Genomic DNA, 16,955 nt, shown 5'->3' with positions numbered 1-16,955 from the left:
CTTCAAAGCATCCTCTTTTGTCTTCAACAGAAAAAATAAATCATACAAGTTTGTAGCAAGATGAGGGTAAGTAAATGATGACAACATTTTTATTTTTGTATGAACTATATCTTTAACATTCTCACAACCGAGAAAACATGTTTTTTTAATACTGGATGACGTTTTGAAAATTTCGACAACAATCAGAAGTAATATTTCATAACATTCTTCCAACATGTTGGTTGAGTATCACTGCTGATGAAAAGGGATTCTGTAAAGTCAGATCCATTGTGAGTTTAATCACTTGTGAATGTGAGTGTTCGATAATCACTGAGAAACCAGCTGTTTTATTACAAATGAAATGTGATACAAAATCATATAATACACAGGATATCAGATGCAGGTAAAGCAAAGCGCATTACACTCTTTTTACAACTAAATAAAGCAAAGATGTGTTTTAATATACATATAGCTGCCAAGTCTACAGTAAGGAATAAATTTATCCATCTTCTAACTTGGAATATAGTCCAGTGGACTCTGTAGGAAAGGAAGTGTCTTCAGAGGACAATTGATTTCCTGCATTGACTCACTGCACATGTAATTTAAGGATGCTTTCACCTCCGTGGACCTGTCACATGTTAAAGAATGAAGGCTTATGGGTTGTTTTAGTGGTGTAACAGGGCATTCAGGTGTCACAGTCACATGATCTTGCTCAGGAACCCTGGAGAACTGCCACATTTGTGTGTCTTCATGCTGGCGATGTGTCTTCATGTGGGCATTTCGACTTTTCACCTTCAAAAACACCCTGTGGGATGAAGTAATCGTGAATCAGACCGCAACCACTGTGATTCATAACTGTATGAAGATGTTTCTGTGTTTGACTCAGTACGTGACTTACTTTCCACACTCTGTGCAGGGAAAGATGACGGCTGAATCAGTGTCTCCGCTGGTGGTGCTGTTGGAGGGAGAACTTCTCACAGAAGACGAACCCAAAGGCAGGGTCAGCGTGGACGCTCTGTTTTCGGCTGGAGAGCTACAGAGCAGCCGGAGATTATTCTGGGTCCATGTTTCTTCATTCATCTGCTGTGAGAAACATGGTCATTTTACCCAGAAACAAATGTTCTGTAATTACTTACTAGTTAGTTACATACTCATAAGTTGCAAAATGGCAAAGTAAACACCATAAATCTACCATCTATGCACCTCATGCACTATATTCCAATTTTTCTGAGATCTTATGATAGCTTGGCACGAGTAACAGACTAACATTGTAATTTGTATAAATGTATTTGGTTTTGGAGCTTGAGTCTTGGAAGTCATTATATGAAAAAGTACACTTTAGAATACCTTTAAAATTAGTACTTATTACAGAAATATTATATATAAAAAAAGCTAAATTTGAGTGTGAACTGATTGTAATGTTTAGACACTTATTGCATGTTTTTTTTGTAATTACAGTAAATTAAAATGCTTTATAGGTAAAATGGTAATAAGTGCAAGAGTTGAAAAGAGTTTTTGACCCACTTAAGAACAACTTACGAACAACTTTATTTGTAATTCTTATAATTAGATAAATTGTCTTTGATGCATGGTTAAAGTATAAATACTGACAAGCTTTTATAGTAAAGTAAATATATATTTTAAAGTAATTTCTATTGAAATTATATTTGCAGTAAACATATTTGTAATGATAAAATTGCAAGTTAACTTTAAATGTAATATTAAATAACACACTAGAGTTAAAATTATAATCAAGTGACAAAATATTATTAGAACCCAGTAATTTGGAATGTACTTTAAGTTTAACTGTTCATTTGACATTATTATAAAGTGCACACCTTTAAGTGTACTTAAGAAACAGTGTGTTAAGAAACAGTTATGAAAGTGGCTCTTTAAGTACACTTAAGTGGCCTTTTATGTCATTTATATTATCTGCAAGTATAGTTTTTTATAAGTACATTACAAGTACATAAGGGCCGTAATGGTACAAAAAAAATGATGTTTCAGTAGGTTGTTTTGATTTCATGGTTTGGTACAGTTTCAGAACAGTAGGAGGACAAACTAAAATTATAAAATGATATTAATAAAACTAAAAAACATAAAATTGATTACTGAACAAATGGCTCTTTCTTTAAATACATTTTATTAAAATTAAAATGTACTTAGGGATAAAAATCTACTCTGGATTCTGCTCTAAACCTTTACATTACAACAAGGTTAAAATTAAAAACAGAGCCTATACCTTGAGAACTTATTTTTATTTAATAATCAACACTCAAATAAAAAAAAAAATGATGACTTCCTGAGGTAAATTAAATGCAATGTGACATTTTTTTTACAAGCTATTTTACTGACTTCTTTCTGTAGTCGAAACACTGTTTGAGTGATTACGTGAGGAAAGAGATGTTCATTCATGTTTATTTCACATTAAAACTAGTAGAAAAGATGAAGAAATGATCGCACTGCCGTTTGAACTGAGGTGTTTATACAGCGATCTGTCACACCACATCAAAGAGAGCTAAAACCTCATTTATTGTTTGAATTTCCTAAAAAAAGGAAATAGTTTGAAATGAGACTCAAAAGTAGCAATATACAAAACTGGAAGTTTCCAATGAAGGTCCACTCATGCAGTGGTTAATTAAACTAACATGGTATTTGTTTGGTACACATGAATACCGAACCGAAAAGACCAGTACTGAAAAGTTTCGGTACGAAACCCCAAATATATAACAACATAACATTGCATTTGACAGAATGCAGATGCAGTATAGAGCCTTTTTGAGAGAAAAGGTGTGAGTGTACTAGTAAATGACAGGAAGTGGAGAAAGCATCTAGAGGTTTCAGTATATACACCAGCTCACAGATACTCACTGAGTTTGACACTTCACAGGCGAACACGGTGCTTGAGTTTTCTGATATTTCAGTCTCCCTGGTTTTGCTGTCGGCTTCTTTTTTCGTTTCTGTGGTGTTGTTTATCGCCCAGTCTCCCTAATTGATGAAATATATAGGTTGTGCATTAAAAAAATATTTGAAAGTCACAATATAATGTAATGTAAAGTATGTGCACATCTAAATCACCCATCAATTCAACTTTAAGGTGTCTTAATTGTGTCAATACTGGTGGGCGAAAGCAGTGGCTTGAGATTCAGAGACATTCAGATATAACTGGATCTCACCCGCAGGTCTTGAACAGGTGCAGACAGAGCTGTGCTGACTCTCGTACCCAAACGCAAACGCTTTTTCCATGTGTAATAGTACTCAACACACTGAGAAACTGACTTTGTCTTGACCTAAATAATAAAAGAACACATTCTCACAGTCACCAAACCACAGGGTCACAAATGAGTGCTAATGTATTCACAGAACGCATAAGATTCTATTTATACAGGGATTCTGCAGGTCTTAAAAAGGTCTTAATTCACTCTTACAAAAACTAAGACCTTAAAAAAAAGATAATAATTCAGAGCATAAATGTATCACTCAAACACAACTGAAAAAAAAAAAAATCTTCCTCAGTTTTCCTTGACAAATATCTAAAGCTCCATACATCTAGATGCATTTACTTGAAATGCAAATTAAACAGATGAAGTGTTTTTTTTTAATTTTCTAATTTGAATTAAGCTGATTTTTCTGAGCCCACTGGCAGATTTTTGGTCATCAACTCACTTTATTTTGACCAGTTTCTCAGAAAACATGCTTCTCAAGTAAATGTATCTTGATTTTAGAATCTTTGTGCACTGAAAAACAAGACAAAAATACTGATGAAGAACATCACTTCTTTTTGTGTTGTGTTATCTGTAAAAGTTATTTCCAGTGCATTAACAGACTTATTCAAGACTTAAGGTATTTCTTTATAAAATGAATGAAAAGTAATGGAAATCTGTTTTGAAGTGTTGCTAAACAATACATTTACATTTAGAGAACATATTGGCGCATTGTGTTCCATTCAATTTAGTCCTTATCTCCTTGGTCTTGAAAGTCTTAAACGTACAGTGGATTCATGAAACCTGCACAAGCCCTTTAATATTAATTGACCACATATACCATTTTCTGGACAAAATAGAAGTCCTTGTTATGAATTAAAAGGGCTTTGTTCAGCTGCCGTTTTTCCTGAAGCGTCCATCTGTCTGATCCTGGTTGATAAGAGAAGAAGAAATGCTGTAATGTGGTTCATTCAGTATTTCAAGTATTTAGGGCCAGATTTACTAAACGGAGTAGATGAGTAAACACAAAAAATCGCCAATAGGAGTGGAAAGTTCTGCAGCTGATCTAGTGACATTGCATAGATTAAAGGACACAGATGCAGCCAGATCGTTTCCATAATGACCAGCGCAATCTACCAAGAGTGGTGCAAATTACCATGTGGTTTAAGACAATTTTGGGTGGGCAAAATGGCACAAATACCAGTAAACTGACTAGCACAAACCTCAGGAAATCATGTTGCATGATTCATTTAGGTACTCTCCTCACTCCTCTCCTAAATTTTGTGTCTGAAAGGGTAACTCCTACAAATGCATATGCAATAAGGTCAGCCACAAAAATGACTGTTCATGCCTTTTCAGTGCTAATCTTTCACTGCGCTTCTTCAGTAAATTCTGACAATAGTCAGGTTTGCGCTGGTGCAAGCTGTTAGTAAATATGGCCCTTGATTTATATTCTTCTATATATAATTTAATACTTCCTCAGGAAGGAATACTTAACATATGAGAATACCACAGTAGAAAGAGAAACAAAAATAGTCTTACACACCTGCGTAATGATAGTCTGTTTTGGGGCTGTATGTGTTTCTCAGCGTTGTTGGCAAGAGAAGCTTTTCAAGTGTATTCTGGAACATGATAGTTATTTTAATGCTTTTTAGAGAACTAGGGTTAGTGATAATAAGAAACATACTGACCATAATATCTCCTCTGCACTCAAAAAGACAGTGGAGGACATATTCTGTGTTTGCTCCGCCGCCTGGCAGCACACTAGAGCATGCCATTTTCAGAAGATTGTCCACTAAAAGGGGAAAAAGTCAACAGTAGTCAGATAATGGTGTTTATTTTTCCTAAATGTGCACAAAAATAAATTACCCATCTGTTTTGTTCGCCTGCACTGAAAACAATTGTTGTCTAAACAATTTTGTCTCAGAAATATGTAAAGAAATTTCACCCAGAAGAAAATCTGCAAGTAACACATTGAATTAAAAACTTGAAATTTGTAATTATTATTATTTATTTTTTTGCCAAATGTACTCCAATAATTTTTCTAAAAACAACAACAACAAACAAAAAACATTTCCAGTGTAGTTAAATGAATTACTTGATTTAAATGATTTTAGAATGTTTTGCGTTGCATCATGCCTATTGTAAAATCACCCCACGTCTCCTAGTTGCTGCACTTAACTCAATTTGATTTTGGTGAAAATGTGATTTTAATTACCTTTCTGCTGGTTAACATCGGTATCCAGGTCTTTGTTGGGCAACCACAGAAGAACAGCGTTATGGGTATCTTCCTCTGTGAGGGTTTGACTCTTAATGTCTGGGATCTTTGCTTGAAATTCCTCGCCAATGTTAATCCGACTATAAAGAACACATAAAATGTAGTTATTGATTATTAATTAAATTTATAGTCAAACATTGTTTAATTATTTAATAAATCAAGTAAGCAATTGATAGTAAAATGATTTGCAGTAACAGATTGTTTTGCTGGTGTATCTGAAAGGTGAAGAGTGTAATGTTTTGATCTTGAAACACTTTAATGAAAATGAAACCTTAGATCATGTGGTTATAATAAGGGAAAATAGAGTGAATAAACTAACTGTTAAAAAAAAATAATGGGAGGGGAAAGTGTATTTCAATGCTTTTTCATTCGCTGGAAAAACGTTTGCTTTCTCCCATAAATAAATAAATAATTGGTTAAAGTTTTTTGTGAACACAACCTTTTTCAAGCAAATGCAAACTTTCTCGGGAGAACACAAAAGTTTCGCGATTTAAAAAAAAAAATCAAAATATACATTTTTATTTCATTTCATATTTTTTTTTTCAATATGATAGAGACTTGAGAAGGGACTTTTTTGACTTTGGCCAATAAACAACTACCTAGCAACACCATACCAACTGCATAGCACCCTGGCAACAACCCACAACACCACAACCCTGCAACTTTAGAAAATATAACACCTAGTCTAATTCGTTTTTGCTAGTGACATTGAATTTACACACAAAGCTTTAATTAAAAAACATTAAAATGCTTACGGTGTTACATTAATCGCTCTCTCTCTTGAAGTCTCACCACAGTCATTCATATCACCTGTTGGATAATGCATATTATAATGAGAAAAAATACATCTACTGTAACAATGCATCTAAAGTACAAATTACTCTTTAATCATCACTATTTAAGTCTTTAGATAGCATGCCAGTAAATTTGACTGCATTAAAGGGATAGTTCACCCAAAAATGAAAGTTCTGTCATCATTTACTCACCCTCATGTTCCATGAGTTGCTTTCTTATGTACATAAAAGAAGATATTTTGAAAATCTTTTATGTTCAACATAAGAAAGGAACTCATAAAGGTTTGGAACGACATGAGGGTGAATAAATGAAGACAGAACTTTCATTTTTGTGTGAACTTTCCCTTTAAGTGAGCTCCGTCTGCAGCAGACTTGATAAAGACGCTCTTGCCTTTTCCATTGATGGAGCTGAAGAGGCCTGATCCCAGACGTACAGGGTTGAGCATAGGTGGAGGGGTGTAGTGCGTGCCGTTCCCAATGCTGCTCGCCGTCCTGAGCTGACTGTGGAAGAGTGTGGCACCTCTGGACTCCTGACTGGTGCTGGCCGGAGGAATCATCAGTGGGACCAGACAGCGACGGTACCGCTTTTTCACCACTTTTGGTGCACATTCTCCATCCGAAACAGATCTCTTTATCTAGAATGTGTTATGTGGGGTGTAAGGTTCAGATTTATTCATGTATGTCCATTCCAAATGAATCAGTTAAAGGATAGTTCACTTAAAAATTAAACCTGAAAACAACTCTTAATTTCTTCTCAATGGCTGAATGGCTTCCATCAACAGTTTGGTTACCAACATTCTTCAAAATATTTTATTTTGTGTTCAACAGAAGAAACAAACTCATACAGGTTTGGAAAATTTTCATCTTTGGGTGAACTATCCCTTTAAGAAACACAAACATAATTTCTAATCATAATGTATACATTTTAAAATTAAAATATTTTGACGTGACCAAATTAGGTAGATCCAGAGATATTCCACGAAGGTTAAACAAAACAATAGCAGATCTTAGCATGCTAAATGATAAGTCTGTTCAAATTATTCACCACAATAGTAACCTACTGTAATTGAAATATTTATATATACCAACATAATTGAACTTTAAACTCTAATAATTCTCTCCTGTTTCTCATCTTGCTCAAAAACACACACACACTCAAAAAATACTTAATTTCAGCATTTTTACTCTCCCCATTACATCCCTTTCAAAATGTGCAATTTTACTTGTCAAAATCAAAAATCATTACTGAATGTTTGTTTTGTTTACATGCAAATTTGTGCATTTTAGAGGATTACATTAACTGATAGCAAATAAATCAATTTACAGTTCTTTTTTTAATGGAATATTGCAGTGTTAATTGTAAATTATTTATCAAAAAGGTGACATAAGGATCAAGTTTACATTTAAAAGCCATTTTAAGCATCAGTTAAATTCTCAGAATGCTGAAGTGATGTTTCAGATCTTCATGTTAAAGCTTTTAATTTTATAAAGCGCTGTTAAAAATAACTACATGAATGCCAGAAACTCACACAGGAAGGGTGGTTTCGTACAGACGGGAGGGGTGACTGTGCACCAGTCTTAATTAAACCATTTTGTTCATCATCTTTCTGGTGGCACAGAAGGCTGAGCATGAGTTGTGTTGGGGTCTGGTAGTCCTTGACAGGTACTGACACAGGTAAGATGATGGGGTTGCTTTGAGCAGCTTCAGACGGATGAATGTGTCCGTCTCTCTGTTAAAACAAAGAAAGAAATATGAAGCAAGGGTGAAAAAAAAAAACACCTCACTGATGGTTAAAATGAGGGTTCGTACCATTTTGAGGGATGTGGGGTGTGTCCGCAGTCCTCCATGTGAGCGCATGTGACCGTTCAGAGCCGGGAGACTTTTGAACTCCCTGTTACAAACGGTGCATCTCATCTTTGCATGCGATCCATCCTCTCTCAAAAACCCAGGTTCTGCTCTACAGAAATCCAAATCCACATACTATATTAAATATAAATAATATGAGTGCAGCATTGAGTTTTTTGTTCCTTTCCAGAGTTACCTTTTTTTTTTTTTGCACACTAGGGGACTAAAGATGTCATGTTCAAAACTGAAAAACAATTGCGGTACAACAATAAAAAAAAATAAAAAAAAATACTAAGAGCCTTAAGTAACACTAGTGAAATTTTGACTAATAACAATTGAATAACAAAACCTCAGGTTTCATAATTCTCAGTATCACCAGAGTACAAAATTAATAACTCTGAATAATCAATTCATTGTAAATGATAATGAATTACTTTAAGTAGATCCAACCTTAACAAGTCCTTGTACTGTTGTCTCCAACTTTCAGTCACAAAATGTAACTATACAATTAATTGTAACACCCAGTTCTTTTTATAAAGTAGGATCTGTAAGCATGTCAAACTTTTTTTGAATACATATTGTATACTCGCATAACATCTAAACATCTAACTCATCAAGAAACATCTAAAGACTCATCTTTTTCGCCAGCACTTAACCAACTAATACTAGCACTTTTCCTTCTTTTCTTGTCTTTTCATTTATTAAATAAAAATAAAAAAAGACCTGGCTATGTGTTCTGTACTAGACTAACTGAGACTTGTCATGGCACTTGTATACTGTAGGTGTTCTCTTGTTGACCTGACTGCTTCTATTGTTCTCGTTTGTAAGTCGCTTTGGATAAAAGCGTCTGCTAAATGATTAAATGTTAATGTAAACATTCTATATAGCAAATATCACCTGCTTGATTGTTTATAATTGTTGAAAAATGTGAACTTTATTATCGACCATAACTAATTTGCTAAATGTGATTAGAAGGCATGAATATATGGTGTTATAAACAGTAGCATTAAAATTTTCTGTAAAGCTGCTTTGAAATATGTATTTAGAACATACTCTATACAAATACATTTGCTTCGTTTAAATGGATAGATGTGAGGTTAGAGTCAAACCTGAAATGAGGTGAAATGGCTTCATCTTGAATATCTGGCGAAGGAGTCTGCAAGGTATTTGTGAGAAAGGCTTAACATAAATGCAAATGACTCTAAAATGAACTAATAATATAAAAATACAGTACCTGTGACCACTGAGGTGCATGTGCAGTGTGATGATGAAAAATATCCCCCCTCATAGTCATCTGTGGAAGAGTTTTACAGACCCCTGAGCTCCTGTTTTGGCAAAGCGGGCTGCAGAGGTCTTCAATTCGGTGAGGGAAGTTAAAAGCAGATTGGTCTTCTTTGGGACTCGAGAACACGGGTGTGTTGGGTGCCGAGTGACGAGCATCGCTAAACATGTTGTTTTGTTTTGAAGGGATTGATTGCACGTTATCTTGCATGAGGTAAGGATTGCCGGGTTGGGAAAGCGAACGAAGATTCTGTTGGTCTTGGTAATGGAAGATCTGCTGCTCCGGGATTTTGAAATCTTGACGGGGGTCGTATGTTGGCGATTGAGCAGATTCTTGAGAGTCCAGGTGAGTTTTATGTGCAAACATCCCTTTTTGTTGTTGATTCAAGGCCATCGGATATTGCATTGGGTGGCTTTGATAGCCATACCAAGAGCTCTGAGGTTTTTGGAGGCTCCTGTTTACCTGCTCCATGTTGTTTAATTTCTGTTTGTGTTGCTGGTATCCATAGTGAAACTGTTGCTGGTTTTGGTAAAGGCTGTGCAATGAGTTTTGGCTTTCTGAAGGATGGAAGCCGGTCTGATCGCATTGACCTTGAATGACCATTTGGTTAAAAACTGGAGATTCCAAAGGTTGTCTGTCTGATCCATCTGGGAGACTTTTAGGCAGGTGCAAAAGCCCAGAAATGTGATTTTCTAAATGCTTATCATCTGTCCTGTTACTATCATCAAAAAGAAGTTGCATGTTTTGCATAGAGAAGGCCTTTGAGAACGAGTCCAACCTTTGAGGATGAGAAGCACTGCCATTGTCTTTGCAAGTCAGTGATGAGTTATTTTGAGACGTGATGTTAAACGGGTAGATTCGAGAGGTTTCGGGTAGTTCTTCAAGAGAAGAAGATCCCCATGATGATGTCCTTCCAAACTGATTATATTCCCAAGTCCCGCCGCTGTTCGGCATCTCAAGCAATGGAGAAAGTTCATGTCCTGGAGTGCCAGGAGATGTTAGCTGTTCGTGGTTGAGTCGAGGAGACACTGGAGATGACTGGATCGAGCTCACGTTTGGTACACCATAGTGAGGTGCACCCAATGAGCTTGGGCTGTGCTGGAACAAATAGGTCCCATTGGCGTGGTTGGTGAACTGATTCGTCTCGTACAGGTTTTCTGTCATCTTTAGAGAGACTAAAGTGCCACTTCCGTACCGTTAAACTAATGGTTTGAGGGCACGTGAACACATGCTGGTTTCAATGTAACTATGAAAGACATCAAATGTTTCTCATCATTCGTTCATTGCACGAGTTGTTGTCTTCACACATTCAGCTCTCAGCAGATTTCAATAATTGTTTTTTCCTATAAAACAAGACAGAGCATGTTGTTATATTTGCTAAAAATGTCAAAGAGAAACATTTTAAGAATAACCTGCATTTAATTATGCACAAGATGCTGCCATTCAAATGTTGCAAGGATGCATTAAATTAAATGCAATTAAATTTGGCAGCAAATACATTTATAATGTTACAAAAGCTTTCTATTACAAATAAATGCTTCTGTTGAACTTTCTATTCCTCCTAAAAACATATCACCATTCCCACAGAAATATTTAGCAGCATGACTATTTAAATCATTGATAATAAATATAAATAAACAACCTTTTTCAAAACGGATAATAATCAGAAATGTTTCTTGAGCAGCAAATTTAGCATATTAGAATGATTTCTGAAAGATCATGTGGCACTGAAGACTGGAGTAATGATGCTGAAAATTCAACTGCGCATCACAGAAATAAATTACATTTTAAAATCCATTCAATTAAAAAAACAGACATTTTAAGTGCTAATAAGTTTTCTAAATATTATTGTTTTTACTGTATTTTTAATCACACAAGGTTTGGTGAGCATAAGAGATTTCGTTCAAAACTTTTTAAAAGTCTTCCTAACCCCAAACTTTTAAATGATAGTGTTTCATGTTAAAAAATAAAATAGATTGTTCACAGTTTATTTGCACTTGTCATGGCCTAGATCGTGTCTAAGATTAATTTGTCCATTTTTCATACAGAAAGGAATCTGTCTTTAGCAAAATAATAATATCTTATTTTTTCCACCCGCAGCAGATACAGTAAATTCACACCATGACTCAGTCTGAAGCTTCCTCTCACATCTAGAATATGAAGTTCAGACGCCATCTTATCACTTCCTGTCACATGGTCTGCTTAGAACGGAGTTTGATCTGTATCTAAGCTCTTTGAAAGATGCTGCTGTCCTAAAAATCTTTTTCATGCAGAAACATGTTCACATAAATTCAGCGCATGTTGAATTTAATATATCTCAAATCAAAACTATGATGATTAAACGCATTAAAAACGTACTTGCAAAAACTTTGACGTTTCTGAGGTTTGTTTTACAAAACAATATGCACAAATGTGTGGAATAACACATGCATGTACTTTTAACCATGTGCGCTTTAGAAAGGCCAGGTGTTGAGTGTGTTGTTTGAAGAAAGTCTGCAGGCAGATCATTGGTTCAATTCTCTGAATCAGATTAACACAGCACCTCAGTGTCAAAGGCTCAAGTGCGCTTTGCGGTTTCGAAAGTTTCCATCTTCACTTTAGTCTGTTTGCTGAGTGTGTGAAGCCGTCAGACTCTGACCAGTGAGTGGAACAAGGCAACTGTTAGACCTTTAGAAATAAACTTAAAAGCCATGAATGTGTAGCAACAAACACAACTGAAAGATCTGTAGTCTCTTGAAAAAAGACTCTACTGAGGCACAACATCAACTCATCTGTTTAAAAAAAAAACAAAAAACGAATCTATTAATTAACCTTTGAGTTAGTGCCAATTACATTTGCGTTTGTTCATTTAGCAGAGGCTTTTATCCAAAGTGACTTACAAATGAGGAAAATGACTTCTGCTCACTTTTTTTTTTTACTTGGTGTAACACATTCAACCTGATTGCATAAAGGTGTCAAATATGAGGTTGTTGCTTTTTTGGATTCAGTAGTGGAACAGTATCTCACGTTTACTGTGGCACAGTTACAGTAGTTACATCTGTTGATTTACTAATTAGTCTTTAGTTTTAAATCCAGTTGGAATTTGTTCTCTGTCAAATTGTTGTAGTGGAATGTTGGAATTTATCACGATGTTGACAATTCTAAAACGGTATCAAATTCAAATAGCTCAAAAGTGACAGTTGTTGTTGCCTTAAGTTTCACATGAAATTATCAATGTCTTTTCTCATTTATCCTAACATTTGCATTTTTATTAATAGAATAAAATACTTATGAACTGAACAACATTTCTAATTAGACATTTTCATATTGTAATAATCTGTGTTTGCATGAAATTTACAATGCGTCAACACTTGTGCGCGACCAGGCTCAAAAATGAGATGACAAAAATAATGTTTTTATGCCAGATATGACTGTTATTTGTTCATTTCAACATTAGTTGAGTAACTCGTTGAGTTGCTTCTCAACGGTTTCATTTGCGAGCTCTGAACTTTGTCCACTCTTGAGGTAAACCCAGCTTACCTAGTTCTCATAACAGTACAGTTGGCTATTAAAAACACGTCGTGTCTTTTCAGTAACAACCACTTTTAGAAACTGCAGCTTGTATATATGGCTCAACAGAGACTTGTTACCATGTCATTCTGCGCAATGGTTGAGTTCTTAAAACCATATCTGTACATATAACGCAATCAAAGCTTGCAATACCAATCCGCAACCCCACTGAGGTCAATGCATGCAAGATCATATGGACTGACAGTATTACTTTTTTTATCCAGTTTGTTATCCGTTTTTAAAATGGTCTTGACATCTTTAGAAGATGCACATTCTGCATGTATTTTAGTTATTAAAAAGTATGATAAAGACAAATACTAATGCTTACCTTCCTCGTTTCTTTATGTCCGTAATACTCTTTTTTAGTAAAGGTTGCTCTCCCAAATTGACCCATCAAGATGCTGTGAATGCTATATAAGACGCTCTGAGTATCATAGAAAACATAGAGCAATCCAACTGCACCACAGATCAAAAAACAATAACTCAAAGGCACATCAGAAATAGGAAGTTCAGTTCATACTGCTGACTAAGGAATTATGCCTGTGTCCTCTTAAAGCTACGGCAAGTGTCTAAAGGCCTGAGAGAGTTCAAGGAAGTTCAGGAAATGTCATCTTTCTCTTTAAGCCGAGTGACTTCCGGGGTTTAACCACAAGCTATTTTCTCAACCTGCCATTATTTGTCTCATACATTTATTAAATGTTAACTGAAGGAGGATAAAAAGAGAGTTTTCAGTATTACATTTTGAATGGAAATCTGCCTTAAAATGGTCAGATTCTCTGGTCCCTAGTGGCATTGTTATTATACATTGATATAAATGCAATGTGCATCTTTGAATCTAATCAAATGTAAATTATGGTTGCCTTATTCTTGTTTTAGCATGTATCGTCAGCTTGGCCACAATTCTGCTTTCAGACATGATTAAAAAGGTCATGTTTCTGTGAATGTGTGCTGTGGTGAATGCATACTGGCAGAGATTTGCTGCTGTCAACAGTTTCATAGTGAATAATGGTACGGTATGATACTCATTGTCTCCTTTAAAGCAATAGTTCTCCCAAAAATTTAAATTTGCTGAAATGTACTCAATCCATCCAAGATGTAGATGAGTTTGTTTCTACATGGGAACAGATTTGGAGAAATTGCATCACTTCCTCACCAGTGGATGCTCTGCAGTGAATGGGTGCCATCAGAATGAGAGTCCAAACAGTTGATAAAAACATCACAATAATCCACAAGTTATCCACACCACTCCAGTCCATCAGCTAATGTCTTGTAAAGTTAAAGGCTTTGTGTTTGTTAGAAACAAATCTATCATTAGATCCATCACTTCCATCTAAAATACAAAATATCCCATCCAAAATATAGCTTTCTTTAGCGAGAAAGTTGTCCCGCCTGAATCAGTTGATAAACATGCACAGATCAAGCACCGTTTACAATTTTTAACTACTCTAAACAAATATGTTGGTGGATTTTGATGTGAGAGTACAACAATTGATGGACATTTTCAACTGTTTGAAGGCGATTATGGACTCCTTTTTTATCCAGAAGCAGCGGCTTACAATTAAAGCTTATTATTTATGGATAAAAAAATAAATAAATTGGTGTTTTACAAACACACAGCTTTTCGCTTCACAAGACTGATTGACTGGAGTGGTGTGGATTACTTGTGGATTATTGTGATGTTTTTATCAGCTGTTTGGACTCTCATTCTGACGGCACCCATTCACTGCAGAGCATCCATTGATGAGACAGTGAAGGAATGACACATTTCTCAAAATCTGATGAAGAAACAAACTCATCGTCTTGGATGGCCTGAGGGAGAGTAGATTTGAATTTCATTCTTTTAATTTCTAAGAATTATGTGTGCTTTAAATGTGAATAAATCATTTTATGTATAACTGAATACCAATTTTATATTTCTGTTTTCTTATGTTTATGATTATTTTAGTCCGGTTGTTGTCCATAGAAGAGAAGACTTGCAGTGCCATTTTACTAATCTCCATATCAAACTAGTAAATTAAAATTATACAATGCATTTAAAGTCTTTAGATAAATACCAGCCACATCCGTTTGTCACTGATCGTAAATATGATGTCAGGGGAATCTAGCCTTAGTTATATATAGGCGAGAATCATTTTTGTTATACAGAAAAGTTGTTGCATTAATTAAACAGATACTGACTGCGTGCATGCATGCATGAGAATTTTCTAATATTAATCAGAATTAGGTCATATTATGGTTATGGTTGCAATCTGTAATAAAGTGCAAATTATGTGCATGCAAACATGGTCACTTTTTAATTCACAATTAGCTATAAGTGTCATTAGTTCTTAGCTATTTCTGTCTTGTCGTGTTTTCTAATGTTTTTAATTATGTTTGAATTAAAAATCAATTTATTGTGCAGCACCAAACTTTTTACCTAAGATTCCAAAACTAGGCCTCTTTTAATAATAATAATAATAATAATAATAATAATAATAATAATAATAAAAACTTTTCAAAGTGTTCAACTTAGAAATAATGAAACACTTTACTTGCAGTGGGGTTTTCATCATCAGCATTTTATCTGATCATAAAGTTGCACCTGTTAACATGAAACTTGTGTTTCCATCTGCAGTTAAATGTACAAACTGATGCAGTTTAGTGCAAATTATGAGTTTAAATATAGGAAATAGTCAATCATAACTAATTATATATTAAATTAAAGGAAGAAATTTTCAGAATTTGCAGAATTATTTCAGAATACTGAAGAGGTAAGAAGCAAAGGTTATAAAATTATATTTTTTATGAGCCTAAAGGAGATTTATTTCAAGATACTTGCATAATCTGCTTCCCTTTTGTGCGTCATTAAATTTAGCTTTGGAGGTTTACAAAAACTGCCGTAGAAATAAAAAGTACTTGCCTTTTTAGAAAGTGAAAGGAGACGTGCTGAAGTTCTATATAAAGTTCATGCTTCATCTTTCAGCTGAATGATCCAGTGATCACATGACACACACACACACACACACACACACACACACGCTGCCATCAGCTCTAAAAAGTTTTTTGTTTCCAAATAGCAGTTCAGTTTTCAAGAGCTGAAATCCATATGTAAAGCTTTAATTTGATGAAGAGATTAGTGAACATCAGCAGTGCCCTCTGCTGTAAAACACACTTCCGTATGATCAACATCCTCTAAACACAGTTTCAGTATGACACATTGACACCTTTTCTGATTAAAACCACCAAACTTTAACATAAGAGTTCGTTTGTTTTTACTTAATACAAAATAAGTGTTGTTATTGTTTTTATTATTTTCCTTTTTCAGGAAAATAATCATAATAATAGAAGAAATCTATATATTAACATATTAGTATATTCATTATATTAATTTCTTCAATTTACATTTCAAACAGTTCTCACATACAACACAACATTTTATAGTATATTATATTATAATATATTACTGAATTTTAGACAATCTATTATTTGTATTATTATTTTGTGTTTAGAACTGTGCAAAATATGTACATTTAGGAAATTAATATAATTAACATAATATTAATAATAGATATTTCCTCCTCACATGTAACTCAATTAAAAATCAGATTTCAGTAGAAGAAACTTTTTTTCTAAACAGAAGAGATGTTATACCTGTCACGGCAGGGTTCCAATGAGGCACGGAGATAGAACCAATTGCGAGTAAGTCTTTTATTAAGGGGTAATCCAAACAGCATAAACAGTCCAGGCAGGGGTCAATAGGAAACATCCATCCAAAACATAAACTAAACAAGAAGACAAGGCAAGGGCACGAACTGACGGACATGAATAAACAACCTCAACATTAAACAAGGACTCCGTCCCACAGACTCAGACAGACCGGGTATAAATACACAGAAGGATTATGAGGGAACAGGAGACAGGTGGGGAACAATCAATTACTAACAAGGAGGAAGGTGACCAAATAAGGGAACAGGAAGTGATAAGGTGACAGACACCGTGAGAAAGGGGGACATCTAGTGGAAACCCAGGGACACAACCCAGACAC

The 16,955-nt window shown here is 34.8% G+C and overlaps 1 protein-coding gene across 1 annotated transcript; it reads right to left on the bottom strand.

The window, feature by feature from the left end:
- Positions 1 to 320: 320 nt before the first annotated feature.
- On the bottom strand, positions 321 to 13,514 carry LOC132111880 (transcriptional-regulating factor 1-like). The gene is made up of 15 exons (XM_059519514.1): positions 13,260 to 13,514; positions 9,335 to 10,725; positions 9,210 to 9,256; positions 8,065 to 8,212; positions 7,784 to 7,984; positions 6,594 to 6,889; positions 6,216 to 6,311; positions 5,401 to 5,540; positions 4,874 to 4,977; positions 4,729 to 4,804; positions 4,024 to 4,112; positions 3,156 to 3,269; positions 2,851 to 2,967; positions 878 to 1,062; positions 321 to 784 (listed from the first exon to the last, which is right to left on the bottom strand). The coding sequence occupies exons 2-15, from the start codon at positions 10,544 to 10,546 to the stop codon at positions 490 to 492; spliced, it is 3,120 nt and encodes a 1,039-aa protein (XP_059375497.1). The 5' UTR covers positions 10,547 to 10,725; positions 13,260 to 13,514; the 3' UTR covers positions 321 to 489.
- Between the last annotated feature and the right edge of the window lie 3,441 nt (positions 13,515 to 16,955).

This window comes from Carassius carassius, chromosome 31, assembly GCF_963082965.1.
Source record: "Carassius carassius chromosome 31, fCarCar2.1, whole genome shotgun sequence".
Lineage (NCBI taxonomy): Eukaryota > Metazoa > Chordata > Actinopteri > Cypriniformes > Cyprinidae > Carassius > Carassius carassius.
The sequence above is the reverse complement of the archived record's forward strand: the minus strand, read 5'-3'. Positions and strand labels throughout refer to the sequence as shown.